Source organism: Anas platyrhynchos, chromosome Z, assembly GCF_047663525.1.
Source record: "Anas platyrhynchos isolate ZD024472 breed Pekin duck chromosome Z, IASCAAS_PekinDuck_T2T, whole genome shotgun sequence".
NCBI lineage: Eukaryota > Metazoa > Chordata > Aves > Anseriformes > Anatidae > Anas > Anas platyrhynchos.
Window position 1 is genome coordinate 77,718,458 of NC_092621.1, and position 18,607 is coordinate 77,737,064.

At 37.8% G+C, this 18,607-nt stretch overlaps 1 protein-coding gene across 3 annotated transcripts in view; it reads right to left on the reverse strand.

Annotated features, from left to right (window-relative positions):
- Positions 1-18,607, reverse strand: part of RASGRF2 (Ras protein specific guanine nucleotide releasing factor 2) — a 136,947-nt gene that overhangs the window by 37,308 nt on the left and 81,032 nt on the right. For 2 of the 3 annotated variants that reach the window (XM_038170751.2, XM_038170753.2), the window contains exons 16-17: positions 17,573-17,701; positions 16,215-16,304 (exon numbers count right to left, since the gene is read on the reverse strand). In XM_038170751.2, coding sequence (XP_038026679.1) covers positions 16,215-16,304; positions 17,573-17,701 — 219 coding nt within the window. The remainder of the gene's footprint in view (positions 1-16,214; positions 16,305-17,572; positions 17,702-18,607) is intronic. The other variant, XM_038170752.2, reaches the window with a different exon arrangement.

The following is an 18,607-nucleotide window of genomic DNA, read 5'->3' on the forward strand; positions in this document are numbered from 1 at the left end:
GCCACATCACGTTTGCTCTGCCAGATGTTGAACTGCAAGGCATAAAAAGGTTTAATTACACCTCTAAGATATATCTCAGAGAGCATCCTACCAAACAGTTTTCTGTTAGGCTTTTAGCAGTTTGGGGCCTCTCAATACAAGAAATTTTCTATTCTGATTAAGATGTCCAAAAGCTCTGAATCTAGCTGCAGTAACTGTAGTATCTGCATTTTGTCTTTCTTCATTAATAGAGCAGCACATGGTTCCTGACCACAGTAATGACTTTGTCAAAAGTTTTGATGATAGATGGTAATAGATATTTTCAATGATTTATTGATACAAAAAAAGTAAGTTCTCAAACTTTAGGGGTAATCTGTTTCAATTATGAAGACACTAGTTTCTAGTGTCTTAACAAAAACAAACAAACAAACAAACAAAAAAAAACTATTTTAGAAATGGATTTTATGTATCAATTTCACTTAAATACTCTGGAATCAGATACTGAAGATGCATTAGCATCTAACATAGGAGAAAACTGCACGCCAGTCTTTGAGGATGTCACAACAAAAACCCCAAAGTGTCCAGTTGGAGGGGAAGGAGAATGTTCATGGTTCACAAAAAAAGATGACAAACAAACAAACAAACAAAAAGTGTCAAATATTCTTCTCTGCTTTGTGTTTTTTTCTTTCTTCTGATAAATACACTCAAGGGTTGTAAGCCAGCTTCATGATTCAGCCTGGCTCAAATCCTGAAAGCTTAGGCTTGGCAAACATCAGTGTTACTTTCTGACCTGGATAAAGAATAAATACAAACCCCAGGCTTGGAGCAAAGAGATTTTCCTCCACAGATTAAAACTGAAAAAAAGCCTCTCCAATATATGCAGCACACACGCATGTACACACAAAAAGCCTTTCCAATATATGCATCACACACACACACACAAAAAAAAAAAAATATATATATATATATATATATATATATATATATAAAATATTTTCCTTGACATACCCCAAAAGTTTTGATGACAGTTTTAAAGATATACATCTTTATTGGTCCTAGATTCTCAAGCAAGTAATTAGGTTTCATACATTCAAATAGAAAAGTGTCAGAGAGCAAGCAGTCTAATAATGATAAGAAATCTAAACTGCCAAGGATTCTGGTCTCCTTTTCATTTCTTTAATTACGATATCAGGTTGCCATACGCTAGCTAGCTGAAGAATGGCAGAGCTGGAAAAGAAGACCATTTATATTAACCGAGATGAAAAGAAGCAAAAAAAGGTGATGAACTCCCACTCACTGAATACAGAACAGCATATTTCATCAATAATAGAGTTCTTCCTTCCTCTTTAGTAATTACCAAATAAGCACATTCAGATTTACAATGGAATAGGTCATATAAGCAGTCCAAGGCATGAAAGTAGGAACATCAAGTCTACCAGGCTACCCTAGTTTGACAGAGGCATATTTAATCATTCACCATGTGATGCTGCATGTTCTGGTTTCATACAGGGTTTTCAGCTCCTACAGCATCAGAAGAAGTGGCTACTAAAAGCAGAAGAAATCAAGTGCCCCATGCATTTCAGGCTTTTAATTTCACTTTCACTGGTCCTTGGGACATATGAAATCATTTTGTTCTAAGAAATATGCTGCTGAAAATCCCTGTTGTAACCACCCACGTCAGAAATAATTCTAAGTATCTATTTGATTCTTCTCCTTAAACCCTGCACTGCAAATACAATCTAACTATCAAATGAAGTCAAGAGATTATAGTCTTAGTAAGGTAAATCCCATGGGATTCACATGCACTAGCTGATGTACAATAGTGTAACACAGATAGAGCTATAGTGACTATGTTTAATTTCTGCAAAATGATTAAGGAAAAGGTTGATAAACTATTTTTAAGCGTTTAAAATGTTTAAAACATTTAAAAATGTTTAAATGAGTCTTGCTTTAGAAAGGATTTTTCTAATCATAGAAATTTAAAGAACATAACATTGAGATAAAGAAGTTATGTCATTATTATGCTGTAAACTTGAACTAAACCCAGAACCCTAACAATATATCTGCCCAATGAAATAATTTCAGTTTAATGGATGGGCAAGGAAAAAGATGCCTAAAGAATATGCTTAAGATCAATATACTATTCTAAGTCCTAATCATAATGTTAAGATTGCTCTGAGAATTACAATAATTTACAAGATTACATGGTTGAAACATGACTACCATGAAGAATGAAAATCCTCTTTTAAACTCAACAACTCAAATTTGAAAATTTGTCCTTTAACAATCCTTTTAAAAAGGGTTACTGCTATAGGGATGCACGGCATACACTGTTGGGATTTTTTTTATTATTATTTCTTTTTAAATTAAGAAATTCTCTCTGGAGAGCATGTTATTGTTTTTGTAAATAAAATTCAGCAGCAATACGTGGATAAATGTTTGCATTTATCCATAAAATCCTAGTCCAATTTTGTAGTGAAGTCTTAGGGCAGACCATCCAAGTCTTGTGTACTTATTTATAAACGTATCTCTGTGAAAGAAGAGATCTTCAGTTTCAAAAGCTGTCATTGCCATTTATGTTTGTACATTGTAGAATATCACAAGTTTGCAATGTGACAGCAGATTTTTTTTCCGATGACTTATTTATGTAATAGAACTATAGGGAACAATTGACAAAGAAGAAAAGGTTTTTTAACAGCCTACCATAACAATTATATTTGTGACTGTTTTAGTACATCTTAGACCCTTTTCCACTTTGGTAATGTCTGAATTATCTTCTATAAATAATGACAAGAATGTTAACCTAGCAATTGATATACCGTTGAGTTTGTACATCAGCCAAGTGTGTTTGTCCTGATTCATGCTGTCTCTTAGTCTTCAAGGAACAGATAAGCAATTTTTACCTGCTGATGTATTTCTGAATTTCAAGTAATCTTCAGTTTTTAATTTCTATTTAATTACAGTTTGTCTATATTCTCAGCCTGCTCTATCAGCGATCTTAAAAGTGTAGCAAAGCAAATCTTTTTTACATAATGCTCACAGTCTTTTCAAGAACCATTCAAAGCAAGCTTTCAGACCTTTAAAATGCTCTGTATGACAGGCCACAAAAGAAATGTTAAAATAAATTATATGAGAACACATATAGCTAGAAACAGAAAATTGCATAAAGGGGCTTTTGGAATTTTTTCCATCAGCAGGCCTGTGCTTTTTACATGAACTAAAGGAAGTATTTTGCAAAATTATTCAGATTTGTTCATGACAATAAGAGTAAAGGTTAAATTGTAAGGAGGTGATACTTGAAAAGAGCCAAATGTATCATTTTTCAGACCATCTGTGAATGGAGAGTCAACTGTCATGCAAAACAAAAGTTGGCAGGATGCAAATCAGTCAACAAAAATTTCTGAACAAAACATCCGTCTTCCATCTTCTAGACCATGTATGATTGGGTCACAAATCAAGCAACTCAAAAGTAAAGTAAAGAAACGCTAATCATACAAGCAACATTTAGGCTCAGGAAACAAATACATTTTTAAAAAAAAAAAAAAAAAAAAAAGAAAAATCCTTCCAAAACTTTTCTCCCCAATATCACAAAGCTCATATACACCACATGGTGCACCAAATTAAGGAAAACAGGGAATCTAAATAAACCTGCACTCATTATGAACCCAGACCTCTTAGTCTAGCTTGCAATGTCAACATTTTAGGATTTATTTCCTTCCTTGCAGTAGTCAATGTTCCATTCCAGCTTCTTTCCTCAGCTTAGGAGAACAGAGGGAGATACAACCTAAGAGCTTACCACAAAAACTCAGCTAAACGAGTGGAAAATAAAGGTTCAACACACCCCATCCAATTAATCATAGTAGGATCATGGTGACCCAGTTATGGGGGGCAGGAATAGGCACCCTGCTAGTCTCCTTTCTCAAATAAAGTAAAAATGTTTCTCTGAGTGCCAGGGTGCCTTTATGACTCTGTGAAACAGAGTTTTCCGTGCAGCTGCTCAGAGTCTAGTGCAATAGGTCAAGAAACACATGGTTCACAGTGTCTGTCATAACTCAGGAAATGCTCAGTGCAAATAATTTTATTTTTTTTTCCTGAGTGGCCAACTTCTCTAGTGAGTGTAAATAAAAAATAAGTTTAGGAACCCAGAAAGAACTGTTTCCTAATTTTCTGGTAAAGTGAGAAGAATCATCATTTTCCTCTAACCCTTAATTCACAAAAGCAGGAATCACCTGATTTAAAATAAATAAATAAATAAATAAATAAATAAAATAAACTTCATCTTGAAGTCATTGTTACAATTCAAAGTTATTGCTCTATTGAAACTGAAAGGGGAAATTCAATTCAATTTGAAAGTGAATATTCAGCCAGTTACCTAAAATTGCTAAGCAACAATTTTGTTAAATTCAAAAGACTCCTAATTCAGGAACAAAAATAGAACTCTATTCAAATTCACTACAGAGTAGGTGAATATTCGGAGGAAAGGAATAATATTCAGGGTTATCAAATTAGAAGGCAGATTCCAAACAAATTAGTCTTAATCTCTATTTTCATTTCCCTACTGAATTTCCAGTAAAATATCCTCTGGCAGAAGAAAACATACACAAATGTCTCACAAAAGCAGCTTGGTGAACACGTGTTGAAAATACAGCCTACAACAGAAGGATGTTTGCTTCTGCTGTGGCATCGTATTCAGTGTACTGGGTTTATGTGGCAAGGTTTTGGAAGCAGGGAGCTGCAGGGGAGGCCTCTGCGAGAAGAAGCCAGCAGCTGCCCCATGTTAGATAAGGGCCAGTTTCAGCTGGCTCCAAAAGGGACCTGCTGCTGGCCAGAGATGAGCCAGTAAGTGATGTTGGTTGTACCTCTGTGAGACCAAATTTAAGAAAGGGGAAAACAAAACAAAACAAAACAAAACAAAAAAAAAAACCTGCTGGACAACAGCAGCTGCGAGAGAGAGAGAGAGAGAGAGAGAGAGGTGAGAAGCAGCCCTGCAGCCCCCAGGTGAGTGCAGCAGGAGGGCAGGAGGTGCTGCAGGCAGGCAGCAGCAGTTCCCCTGCGGGCTGTGCACGGAGAGGCCCCTGGTGGAGCAGGCTGTCCCCCTGCAGCCCATGGGTCCCCCATGGAGCAGATCTCCACGCTGCAGCCCCCCCATGGGTGGAGGAGCCCCCGGTGGAGCAGGTGGATGTGGCCTGGAGGAGGCTGCGGCCCATGGAGAGCCCCCGCAGGAGCAGGCCCCGGGCCGGAGCTGCAGCCTGTGGAGAGGAGCCCACGCAGGAGCAGGGGGTCTGGGGGGAGCTGCCACCCACCCGTGGGGGACCCGTGCTGGAGCAGTTTGCTCCTGGGAGATGGATGGACCCTGTGGGATGGAGCCGTGTGGGAGCAGTTCCTGAAGAGCTGCTGCCTGTGGGCAGCCCCCGCAAGCTCAGTTCGGGAAGGACGGCATCCCGTGGGAGGGACCCCATGGGGAGCAGGGGCAGAGAGGGACCCTGAAGGAGCAGCGGAGACAAAACTTTTGGGACTAAACAGCCTCCATGGTGCAGTTACCCTGCACCACTTGGTAGGATGACATGGAAGAGAGTGGATGGGGAAAGGTGGTTTTATTTTTTCTTTGTTTCTCACTTGTCTAGCTTGTTGGTAATAGGAAATAAATTTCTCTAATCTCCCTGTGCTGCGTCTGTTTTGCCCATCACAGTAATTGTTGAGCGATCTCCTTCTCTGTCCTTAGCTCAACCCTTGAGCTCTTTTCATCCTATTTTCTTCCCCTTTCCCTTTGAGGAGGAGGAGTGAGACAGTGGCTGTGGTGGAGCTTGGCTGCCCAGGTGAGTAAATTCTCCATGGTCAGACCCCTGCAGCCCCACAGAAGACACTCATTGCATTGCAGCCAGCCCAGCAGGTCTTGCTGCAACATGAACACTAGCTTTGTCTGACTCCAGAAAGGACATCTGGGCAACTCCTAAAAGCTCTCCTGCTGCAAAGAAGGAAAGCTGGTTGGTCTATGCTTCTGGTTAACTGTACCATAACCATTTTTTATGAAGAACAATGTAAGGGTTAGAGTAAGTCAATGATTATTTCCCACCCAGCTTCACTTCCAGTTCTTCAATCTAATGTGGAACTGAAGCTATGCAATATTCAGTCTCAGTGCTTATCAAACCTTCCTAAGTCTGCATGAATTGGTCTGGAAGTCTCATTATAACATGTTCCCAAGAGGAAACTAGTAGTCACTTTTCCAGTTTCTGGCTAAAGCTATTATATTCTACAAAAACAAAGGAAGAAAGGAAAAAAGGGAGAGAGAAAGAGAGAGAGGAAGAGAGAAAGAAAGAGAGAGAGAAGAAAAAGAGGGAAAGAGGGAAAGGAAGGAAAGGAAGGAAGGAAGGAAGGAAGGAAGGAAGGAAGGAAGGAAGGAAGGAAGGAAGGAAGGAAGGAAGGAAGGAAGGAAGGAAGGAAGGAAGGAAGGAAGGAAGGAAGGAAGGAAGGAAGGAAGGAAGGAAGGAAGGAAGGAAGGAAGGAAGGAAGGAAGGAAGGAAGGAAGGAAGGAAGGAAGGAAGGAAGGAAAACACAACAAAATACTTGGTTGTCATGCATAAAAGAAAAAGATCAGGGCAGGATACCAATTCCGACATGAATCCTTTTCTTTCTTGGAACTAAACATTGCAGATCCTGACCACAAAGCAGGGAGTGGGAAGGGAGGTACACAACCTAAACAGGATTGCTAACCATGCCTGGAGCCCTGATGTCATTGATCAGATGATATCCCACAACTATGGCAGGAGTTCCACATGGAAACCTGCTACCTAAAGCATTATGGTTAAAATTAAAGCCATCTTCAAACTGCTTAGAAAGTCTCTGCAATACTCATGACCCAGTTGTGCCAATCTACTGTGAAAAGCAGGACTGAGTTAAGCTACAGAACAACACACGATAAAATTCTTTGCATCTCAATTACCAATTGGGATTTCACCATCATGATTTTATTTTTTTTTCAGGTCTTGATTCCTAAGGAAGAAGTTTGACAAAGCTTTTCCAGCACAGAGGATGAGATGTTATCACCAAGAAAATTACTGAGTGCAAAATTACTATAACTAGTACTAATAGCAATGTTTATGCCAACATACTGAAAAACAACTAAAAGAAATTGCACAAATTCTCTTGTTTGACTGTAGACGTGGACTACATGTTTGATTCAGACATGAAGAAATATATACCTTTTCAAAGGTTGGCTTGTAACCATTGATATAATATAAAACGTTGAGTACAGTAATCATACAGAAGTGCACTACCCTACTATCCACATAATGTAGAGTCCAACTCGTCATCTCTGTCAGATATCACTCTTCTTTCACGTAACATTCACCATGGCAAGGAAATCTCTCTCTGCCTGTCCTCTCACAACGGAAAAAGAAGCAGTTCACGTCTCCTTTACTAACCTCACTTAATTCTAATGTCCCCTTAATAATTTCCATAGTAACTTAACTTCCTACTCCAGAAACTGTTTTACAAAGCATAACTGTGTAATGCTAAATTATTATTCCCCTGTTCAGAATTAGGAAAATGCCCCCTGAACAGTATAGCTGGTATCCTTGAATGCAGAACTAAATACCACATCAATCTGTCTGCAACACAGTAACTAATAAGGAAATACTATGTATGATTAAAACATTATTTACGTTTCCACATGCTTTCCACTTCAGACATCAGTGGAATCCCACTGGGATTGTATATCTTCATAATTTTGCATGGGTGCATCTCCCAAGTCACATTATCGAGTTGAAGTGCTGAGTGCACCACACTGGCAGCAGTACATGAAGCTACAGTGCCTCCTCTTGTCAATCATATATATCACCACAGACACACAGACACACAAAAATGCACCTAGAATCTCTCTTGTATCATTTGGTACAAAGTGTTATTCCCTTATTCCAATTCCTTATGCCAAAACAAACAAAGTAAACCAAAAATATTGTGACACTGGGAGCTGAATAGTTTGAAGGCCTGCAGAACAGCACCACTGGTCACAACCTAAAATAAACTGAGCAGCTCTCACTAAAAACCTTTGCTGAACTTTCTCATGCTAATTTTAGCCTTTTTAAATAAGCAGTCAGTCATAATCAACCTGCGCTTGATTTATCAAAATGGAAAGGCCTTCACATGACACACTGTGTCATGTGGGTCTCTATGAAACATGAAGTACTACTTTTAGTTGATTGTTCTCCGTCTAATAGTGTGGCAGTAATCAAAGCAAGGCTAATGTGTCCAATTCAGAGTTCACAGGACTCATCTGGCATACCTTCAGTACTTATGCAGCTTTCAAGAGAAAATATGTCATTCTGGAAACCATAGCTATAATTTACAAAAGTCCACTTCTATTTGTTATTGCTGTTACTATTAGGATAGTTTACTGCAGACAAATACCTGCAGCACCTCTGATGAGGACCTTCTGTATTCATTTTCACATCAAAATTCCAGCACTGATTATCCTCATCTGCGTTCAATTGCTCTACAATCAAGGTTTGGCAGCTTTATATCAGACGTGATCAAATACAGTACAATACATAACTACAAAGTACAAATGGCCCACAATAATTTATTCCTAGTATTGATCATGAATGCAAGAATAGCCAAGTCAAAATAAGCGAGACATTTATACTGTACATTTTTCTGTACATCTTTTCCATCACTAATGCATAGAAAATGCATCTAATTAGTGCACTTATGCATAACCGATTATCAGTGGAAAGCATCCTAAATCTTTTTATACATAGTTTAAAGGCCATAATTAACAATGGAATATGACACCTCCATAGACAGCAACCAGCTGCAGGACCATAGATCCAGAACTCACAAACCATATTAGATGCATTGTCAACAATGGAAACTATTTTTCAGTGGTAGCATGTGGAAGTGGCAACAACAGGTACTTTTGAATGTCCAGGGAGATGGAATTGCTTTAAGGAAAGACACTGCTTGCATTTAGCAGCTTCAACTATCAATCAATGGTGCAGGTTTTGTGCTTGCTTTGCTGAGAATCTGCTGCAGCTGCAAAGGACTGTCTGATCACTTCTGCAGACATACAAAGAGCTATGGAAAAAGCAGATGACACCAGAAAATTGCTGGATAAACAGGCCAATCAGTTTTGCTACATGAAAACCAAGGACAATTTAGATCGTTTTTCTGAACCATTACTGAAATCCATAGGAATATCCAGTGAATATTACAAGGATCTTGGTTATACTTCCTCTACATAATGAACATGAAGACTGACTGAGTGATCGTTTGAAATGTTCTTTCATAGGGTAGAAGCTTAAAAATTCAAAGGCCTTAGGAAAAACTCTCTCTCTCAAACAACACTCCTAAACTAAATAGCTCAAGTCAGTTAACTTACCACCAGAGATATGTTTAGGCAATTAATTGAAAGGGACAGTACATAAGCAATTCATTTTTGTGTAGATGCTTTGAAGCTTCAAGCTGTTATTTTAATTACTCTTTTAAATCATTAGAATTATAAAGAATAAAATCATTGTACCTCCTTTGCTAGCATGGGGCCCATTTCCCTACATACAAATCATGTTTGTCAGAGATACTCCCCCAAAGACTCTTTTTTTCCTACTTCTTTCTCACTTTCTCTCCTCTCCCTTTCATATGTGTTTTAAAAAACAAATGCTTATACTGAAGAATCCAGGCCCTCCTGCCAACCACAAGCTTCCATCCCACTCCTATCCTCTCTCATAATATGTCACCTTGTTCTTGTGAAAAATGGTACATTCTTTACAGTGCAGATCAGCATGCTGTAGGAGGAAGAAGGCAGCTTTGCAGCATGCTGGAAATACCAAAGTACCCAAGTTGAAATGGGATGACAGAGTTGCTGGTTAAAAGCTGCCATGCTCATGAGGGAATAATACACACATCTGTTTGCTTGGGATTAAGTATTTGTTTCTTGTCTAATGTTTGTTTCCCATGTCAGGAGATTCTGGGTTTCTAATTTTATTTGAGGAAAAAATATGCTTCTCTAAGTTCTTTTAGCATTTCTGGTAAGACTATACTGAGCATTGAAGCTTAATTTAGATTTTGAATTTAGGTTTTGTCAAAATAATCTCCCTGAAGCCCATGTTCAGTAGAAAAGTTTCAAAATAAAATGATCAATTCAGGATTAACTATTTATCTTAAAACTGTGTTAGACTTCCTTAGTAAAGCAGAAATTTATGTTTGCTATCTTCATAAATACTTTTTGTTTTATTCATCAGTCACTAAGGGCAAATCATGCCTGACCAATCTGGTGACCTTCCATGCTGGAGTGATTGCATCAGTTGACAAGGGAAAACTGAACAATGTCATCTGCCTGGTCTTCTGTAAGGCCTTTGACACAATATACTTGTCTCCAGTTTGGAGAGACATGGATTGGATTGATGGACTATTTGATGGATAAGGAATTGGCAGGATGGCCACATCCAGTGAGCTGCTGTCAACAGCTCAATATCCAGATGATCAGCAACAAGTAGTGTCTCTCAGACATCTGCATTAGGAACAGTATTGTTTAATATCTGTGTTAATGTCATAGACAGTGGGATTCAGTGCATCCTCAACAGGTTTGTGAATGACATCAAGCCGAGCGGTGTAGCAGACACTGAAGAAGGACGGGATGCCATCTGGAGAGGCATGGACAGGACTGAGAAATAGGCCCATGTGAACCTCATGAAGGTCAACATGTGCAAGGTCCAGCACCTGAGTCAGGGTAATCCCAAACAAGAATACAGGCTAGGTGACAAGCAGATGGAGAGCAGCCTTATGGAGAAGGATTTGGGCGTGTTGGTGGGTGAAAAAAAGAACACAAGCTGGCAATACGCACTTGCAGCCCAGAAAGCCTTTGTATCCCAGGCTGCATCAAAAGACGTGTAACTAGCAGGCTGAGGGAGATGATTCTCCCCCTCTACTCTGCTTTCATGAGACCCCACCTGGAGTACGGCATACAGGTCTGGGCCCCCCGGCACAAGAAATACATGAACCCGTTGGAGTGGGCCCAGAGGAGGGACACAAAGATGAAAACTAAAAGAGGGCAGGTTTAGATTAGATATAAGGAAGAAATTCTTCCCTCAGAGGGTGGTGAGGCACTGGAATGGGTAGCCCAGAGAAGTCGTGGGTGCCCCATCCCTGAGAGTGGTCAAGGACAATGACCTGGTAGGTGTCCCTGCCTATAGCAGGGGGGCTGGATTTACATGGTTTTTCAGGGCCTTTCTAACGCAAACTATTCAATGATAACATGATTCTACAAAAACAGTACAGCATTATTTCCCTAATTTGTCTTCATCCGTACCACTGCTCAAGATTTGAAGTGAAATTATAATCTCTTACAGTCACACAGAACACTTTCATAGTTTATGAATATTAACATGTATGATGACCTGCATGCAAAGCAAGCAGGTTCAATAAAATATTATCTTTCTTTAAAAATAAGTGCATGATACTCTCACAGATCTTGAGATTGTGTTCTGATTCTGTGCAAAACTGAGAAAAATAAAATATAAGGAGAAAAAGAAGCAATAACACGTTTGAAGGGATTATGAAAATATATACCAGGCAAATTCACAAGTTCTACAAACAATGAATGAAAGAAATAAGTTTATTATATTTCATATAATACAGTTTATAGTACTATGCCGTGGGTGCTGTATAGATTATACTGTAATCAATTAATTCTTGTAATATTCTGCAACAACTTTTTTACTGTTAAACTACAAATGATTGAAGAGATTAACAGGACATTCATTAGGTTGAGATGGTTGAAATTAATTTTTTGTAGGAACTTTTCTCTACAGAAAAGAAGAAGGCAGACGTCAGAACAGAGCTGCTAGGTACCTTTGTGTTGCTTATTGTAGCTGTCTCTGATTCAACCAAAAATCAAGAACCACTTTTCTAGAGGCATGAGGACACAGCTCAGATAGCTAACGTCCCTAAGCAGGTTTATGTTCTTGATTGCTCAGGGTTTATCCACCACTTTGAGAAGCATGTGGCTGAATAGAAGTGCTCAGGAGAAAGGAAAGAGAGTTTGAGGAAATGGGGATGGTAGTTCAGAATAAATAAAGAATACATGTCCCTACAACAACTTGAATTTATACTAGTTTACATCTAGTCAGAAAAACTCATTGTCTTACACTGTTCTAGAGAAGTGTGTTTGCATAACTTTTAGAAGAGTCCTCTTCCCTAAAGAATGACCTTTCCTGCAATGAAATAAAGCTGTTAAGATTAGAGAATAAAGTGACTTTGGCTTGCCTGTTTCTATGGTAGAAGATGTTACTATATTACCCTATTTTTATGAATTGGGAAGAAGAATGAAGATACGGAGCAGCCTATTAATGGTGACAGAGCACTACAACTGCAGCAACCTATGAACTGTCCAGCCATTGTTCACATAGTTCAAAAGAGAAAGGACATATAAAGGACACAACAAGCTGTGTTGTCCCTACTGTGCATATTATCATTCATGCAGGCACCAAGCTGTCTACGTGTGGTGCTTAATTTAACAACTTCTACTTTCACTTTGTATTTCTATTTACCTTTATCATGTTGCTAAAATAAACAAGTTATATGCTAATTTTCTGGAAGGGTGTAGCCAAAAACATGAGTAAGATACGTAGAGATTAATATTAAACTAAACAGATGGACTAAAACTATAGGACAAGAAGTACAACTTGCCATCATAAATGCAGCTACCTGTACAATAACTGTAATTAATGGCATCAAAATCAGTATGTTATAAAGAAATGCTGAAGGGCATAAGAACTTGAGTCATTCTGGTTCAGTGATCAATTCCTTATCTGCAGGAAGCTCTGCATGCTGTACAGCAATGCAGTGGTGCCCACTGCTTCCTTTTCAGCAGCTCATAAACTAGTGCAGCCTATCTTGTGGTGGGGCAAGCTTGAGCTATCGTCTGGGCCCTGATAGCCCTATTTGTGCATCTCCTGCACCCAGATAACAAATGAACCCAAGAGATGAGGGTGCCCTGACAACACTATCAAAGCCCCTGAAGCACAGCATTGATCCCCACAGTGTGGACGGAGCACACTGAGAACTCTGTCAACATGCACTGCATTCAGACTCCATCCAAAGGGGGAGGTACAATGAGACCTGCAGCAGCCAAAGTACTCAAATGACCTTCACCTTTGGCTTTCCATCCAGCCCACTTGCTGGCTGCAGCCTGCAGACAGGAGCAACATAGGCAGCCTTCCCCCAGTTTCTTATCTAAAGAAAAGCCGAGCTATCATATGACCTGGGAGAGCTGTTCAGAGCTTTGCATACTTACCAACATACAAGCTTAACCACCGCATGGTGACACTAGTTATAAAATATTATGGCCAGCACTCTTCCCAGGGGATGATTAAATATTCCTCATGCCTGGCTCTGGTAGAGTGCATGACTGTGGGACTTTCTGATGTGTCTGTTAATGTACTTGCTTTGACACATCTCTGAACAGTTAAAACTGGAAGATGGAAAGAAGAGAAAAGCTGAGGTCTTGTCCTGGGAAATCAAACCAAACTAGCCAGAGACAGACTTCAGTGAACAGTGAGCATATAAGACGCACAGATGATTCTAACTTTCTAATATTTTTCCACAAGCTCCAACTGTCTTCAGCTCCTGAAGCTGTTTTAGTTTGCCTGTCTAGTAACTCCCAGTGACTCTCACTTGCACACAGCTGTCCAGCTTTTGAACCTCGGTAAATCTCTCACATTCACAATGTACTTCAATAGAATCTCACAGGACTTCTATTCATTGCACAAAGAACCAGAGACGTTTATTTTGAACCTTGGCCTCATGAAATTCACTGGATGCCTCCTACCTCTGGCATCAGAAATGGCAACAAATGCCTATTAACACTCCCTGTGGAATCCATGACTTTACAGAATTTTCTCATCAGTCCTTCAAGTCATCTCTTTTCTGAACTTCAAATGCACAGAAGCCATTTTACAATTCCAGTCATCTTTGATGGCAATCTCTGAACCTTCTCTAGTTCTCCTGCCCTCATCTCAAAGATGATGTATCACTACTGTACATAGTATTCAATATACATCAAGGCCAGGTTGGATGGTCTTAGAGCAACCTGGTCTAGTGGGAGGAGTCCCTGCACATGGTGGGGAGGGTTGGAATTAGATGATCTTTAAGGTCCCTTCCAATCCAAACTACTCTATGATTCTATGAGTCTACACATTCAAATTTTGAATTTATATAGTGATAATATAGTGGTCTTCCCTGCCCTGTTCTCTGCTTCTTTCTTAACCATTCCTGATGTTTCATTCACCTTCTTACCTGCTGCTGAGCAGTAGGATGGTTTAATAGGACTACCTGTTATAATCCTCAGATCTCAAACCTGAACAATAATGCTGAGCACAAAGCCTATCTTTTCACTTGTAACACTTTTTTCTCGTGTGCAATTACTTAGTATTTATCAGCATTGAATTCCATTTTATTTATGTTCCATGTAGGACAATATTAAACAGCACACTTTACAGTATCTGCAGCAAAGAGGACAAGAACCAACTGGGGAAAAAAAAAAAAAAAGAAAAAAAAAAAACATAAAACATAGAACTCATTCACTACTGAGACCTGACTCACTGAAGGATCATGTCCATCTGAATGACAAATCTTTTTGTTTTTTACATTAGCCAGCAGATGTAAATAGACCTTTTATGAAGAACCAGCATGAAAAGCAATACAAAAAAAGTAATTATAAGAATATTAGAGCCATTACTATCCCTTTTCAGTGCTTTGAAATTCATTCAATTACATACTTGTAGATTTTATTTATCCTCATACTTAGGTGAAAAGAATTGAGAAGAAGTGCTTTTAAAATACAAAAGCTGTAATTGTTAATTGTGTTGGTCCTAGTGGAAAACTTTTTTTTACGTTTACTGTATTTTGTGAACAATTTGTAAATATATTCTTATATATTCATAAAGCAAAATGTGTTACTGATTCCTTGGTAATGACAGATTCTGAAGTCAGAAGATACTAATCACTTCAGAAAAAAAAAAAAAAAAAAAAAAGTATCGACTACCTGTTTGTGTGAGGTTTGTATAGTTCTTAAAACTGAATGTAACTCTTGTAGTCACCCCAAAATCAAAGAAAGTATACAAGGAACACTCATCCATTCCTGTCCAAAAATTATTTTAGCATGATGCATACTCATTCATGAAGCAAATGCCCACAGTGTTAGGCATAGTGGATAAATGTGAGAGATAGAACATTAAACAAAATAAATATGATTCTGATGTAAGTCTATGATTGGTTTATATAGTGACCATCCAAAATCGTGCTGAACAGTTTGGTAAACTTAGAGTCCATAAAACATAGGCGCAAAGCCCACAACAGTTTCTTGAAAGTATGTGGTACAGTATGAAGACCTCACTTGTTAAAATTCATGTTTATTCTAAAACCTTTCCTTCTTTAATGTAGATATAATGAAAGTTACTGACTATTCCCCAGAGCAGAGTGGTAGAGAAACAGTTAAAATATTATTTTATTATCTGGTGACAAAAATTGCTTCATGGGACAAAATTTTCAGATTGCTGCGGCCTGAAATGCAACAGAGCAGATGTACCAGAACACCCTAAGTTGTTTATCCTGTTAGTCACTTTTATGAGTCAATTTCTCAGTGACCTTTTGATTTGCAGTAAACATAGACTTTCTATTAAATCTGGATTTTTGGTTTGTTTGTTTGTTAAGCAGAAGGTTGTAATACATAAGGACTTTGGCAACATAATTATTATTTTTCAAATGAGAATTTGGTGAATGGATTTCCTTACTTTCATTCATTCTTAATGTCATTTTTTGAATGTAACTGAACTGCGTATTCAAGTCAATGCAATCATACAATCATAATTCTACATTCCACATTGCGTTTGTGATATAAAACCAGTGTTTGAATTTCTCCTATAAATACTTACAGGGTTAAATACTGTTTTTATTAATTACTGTAATATAGTATTTTTTACCTTTACGTCAGTTTATCATAATTTCAAAAAGTTTTAAGAAAAACCTTTATATTGAATGAGATACACATTATAAATATTTCATATTGGCCTCATAATTTGAATCCAAGGCTCCAGCCAAGATAAGACACCAAGCAGATTAAAGTAATAAATAATAACAAAAGCTATCTGGGATTCAGGCAAATACTTTCCTAAGAAATGTTTACCTTCTGAGACCCAGGTATGTTATTATTATCTCTCTTTGTTACAGTAAATTTTTCTCACCTGGTGGACTCCCATGCCCTGCTGCAGCTGTGGCAATAGCAAAAGCAGAAGCAGGAGAAACGGCACAGTGACTGTTGTCAGCAGTTTGTACTGTAAAGCAAACAGACAGAGAAAGGTTAACAGCTACTACAAGCTTTTAATTTTTCCAGGTTGGGTGACAGTAATATTTGAATTCTTCACTGAAGTTTATATGTTGTGAACATTTTCTTTTGTCACTGTCACAGGATTTTACATGAAAGGAAATAAAAATATCACAATGACATAATGACATTTGTGATTTGAATTTTATTTCCAGGTTTTTATAAATGACGTCACTATGGGGAAAAATATATATATATATATATATATATATATATATATATATATATATATATAGCCAGGGATGAGGAATAAGAGAAACAATGGTACAGAGGATCAACTGTAACAAAAAAAAAAAAGATGTTAAAGGACAAAGCATCTTAACCAATCATGGTGAGATTTACAGATTTTCGAGATCACTGCTTAAAATAAGTACAGTTCTGCAAAATTTCTCAAAATTTCTGTATAAGGAGTTCTGTGAATGTTGATTCTGACCAATACTTGGATAATACAGTACTGTTCCTCCCAATTTCCAGCTCCAAAATCTTGCCATCCCACTGTAACCATACCCATTAACAAAAGATTACGGTTGGTTTAATATTGAAGTGTCTCAGTAACTTAACAGTTGAGAAGAATCTGTTCTGTTTTTGTTTTTATAATCCCAGGCATCAAACAACTGCCTTGAAATCTGGCTTGTGTGAGATGACAGCATTTTAAGTATTAATGGGCATCGCTCACTGCTCTGTTAAGAATTTTGAAGAGCCATGTGAGAGCTATTTGAGCAGCTCTAGCTCTCACTCTTCCTCTTCAGCTGAGCAGTTTATTCAAATTTTGGAATGAATAATGCGACACCATCTGTAAATTTTCAGTTTCATACAAGGAAACAGACATAGTCATTCCCCATTGACAATAATGGGTATTGTGTATTTCATGATTACATATGATGTCCAAAATATGTCCCCTTAGTAGCTGAAAAAATCTGTGAAGGTCTTGAGAATTTTGTGAGACTAAGACTGATTCAGTATTAGTACATCCTGTTCAATCTGTTAAAGAACATTTCATCATACACAGAAATCCAATATGCTTCCAAGTCTCTTGTTGTAACTGTATTGACTGCCATAATTCACATTTTAATGCTTTTATTTTTATACCTGAAAAATAAGGAAAATACAAATAAAACACAATAATCAAAGACTGTTATTTTCTAGTATTCTGCAAAGATTACAGCTACAGTATTTAAACTCTTTAAAGTTACATAGAACAGAAGTTTAGTTTCATACCTCCTGATTGACGATAGCGGAGATGACGTGGAGTTGAAGGGGATCTACATGGGGAAAGTTCTGTAGTATCCACTGCTGAGGTGCTTTCAGGAATAGTCCTGTCCACTGACACAGATTCTAGAACTGCTGCTTTAAAAGAAATTGGATGTTAACACTGGGATGATCATTCATATTTTACAACTTGTGGACATTTGGAAAAGAGGATATGTGGCTTTAAAGTATGCTTTTTTAAATCAGAGAGCATGGTCAGATTATTTTGTCTTAGATATGAAAATAGTGCTGCTCTGCAGAGAACACAGAGTACACGGGTGATTCAGGACGCTCAGTTTATGAACACCAAAGGATAGAAAGTCTGCAAATAAGCAACTTTGAACAATCTGAACTGTACTGCAATCACACACACACACACACACAAAAAAAAAAAAAAGGTCATTAATTAATAGAACTTTATAACAGTGTTTAAACACCAAACCTTATACACATAAATTGTATTTAACACAAAATTTCTCACATTTAATCTTTGTTTTAGAGTTGTTATATAATAGTACATTTAAATGGTACTGCTTTTGGAACTGGCCATGCATCTTCTGCATTAAGAAGATTCAACAGTAATTATCCTCTGGGAGGAAAGTTTTGTACCTATGACATATTCAAACAAAAGCTCATAAATAAAGAATTTGGTGAAAAACGGCAAGTTCTCAGTTTTAAAAATAGTTTGGCTATGACTGCAATTTAAGTCAGCAGACTATCCAGTGGAATGCAAATGTAATAAGGATATGTGAAGTCATAAGTTTCGTATGAGCTCATGAAAAAGAACCTTTGTTGGATAAATATCTGTAATCAGAAAACTGCCTAATAAAAGGGCCAAACAACGCGGCAGAGCTGATTAGTCTATGGAACCATTCTTCTGTCAGAAGCATAATGAAAGGAATAAGCATAACTACAGCATAGCAAAAAGAATACCTCCTAAATGAGGGGAAAACCAAGTATTTTCAAAAAGCTGACAGCATATATTCTAGATTTGATACAAATGAC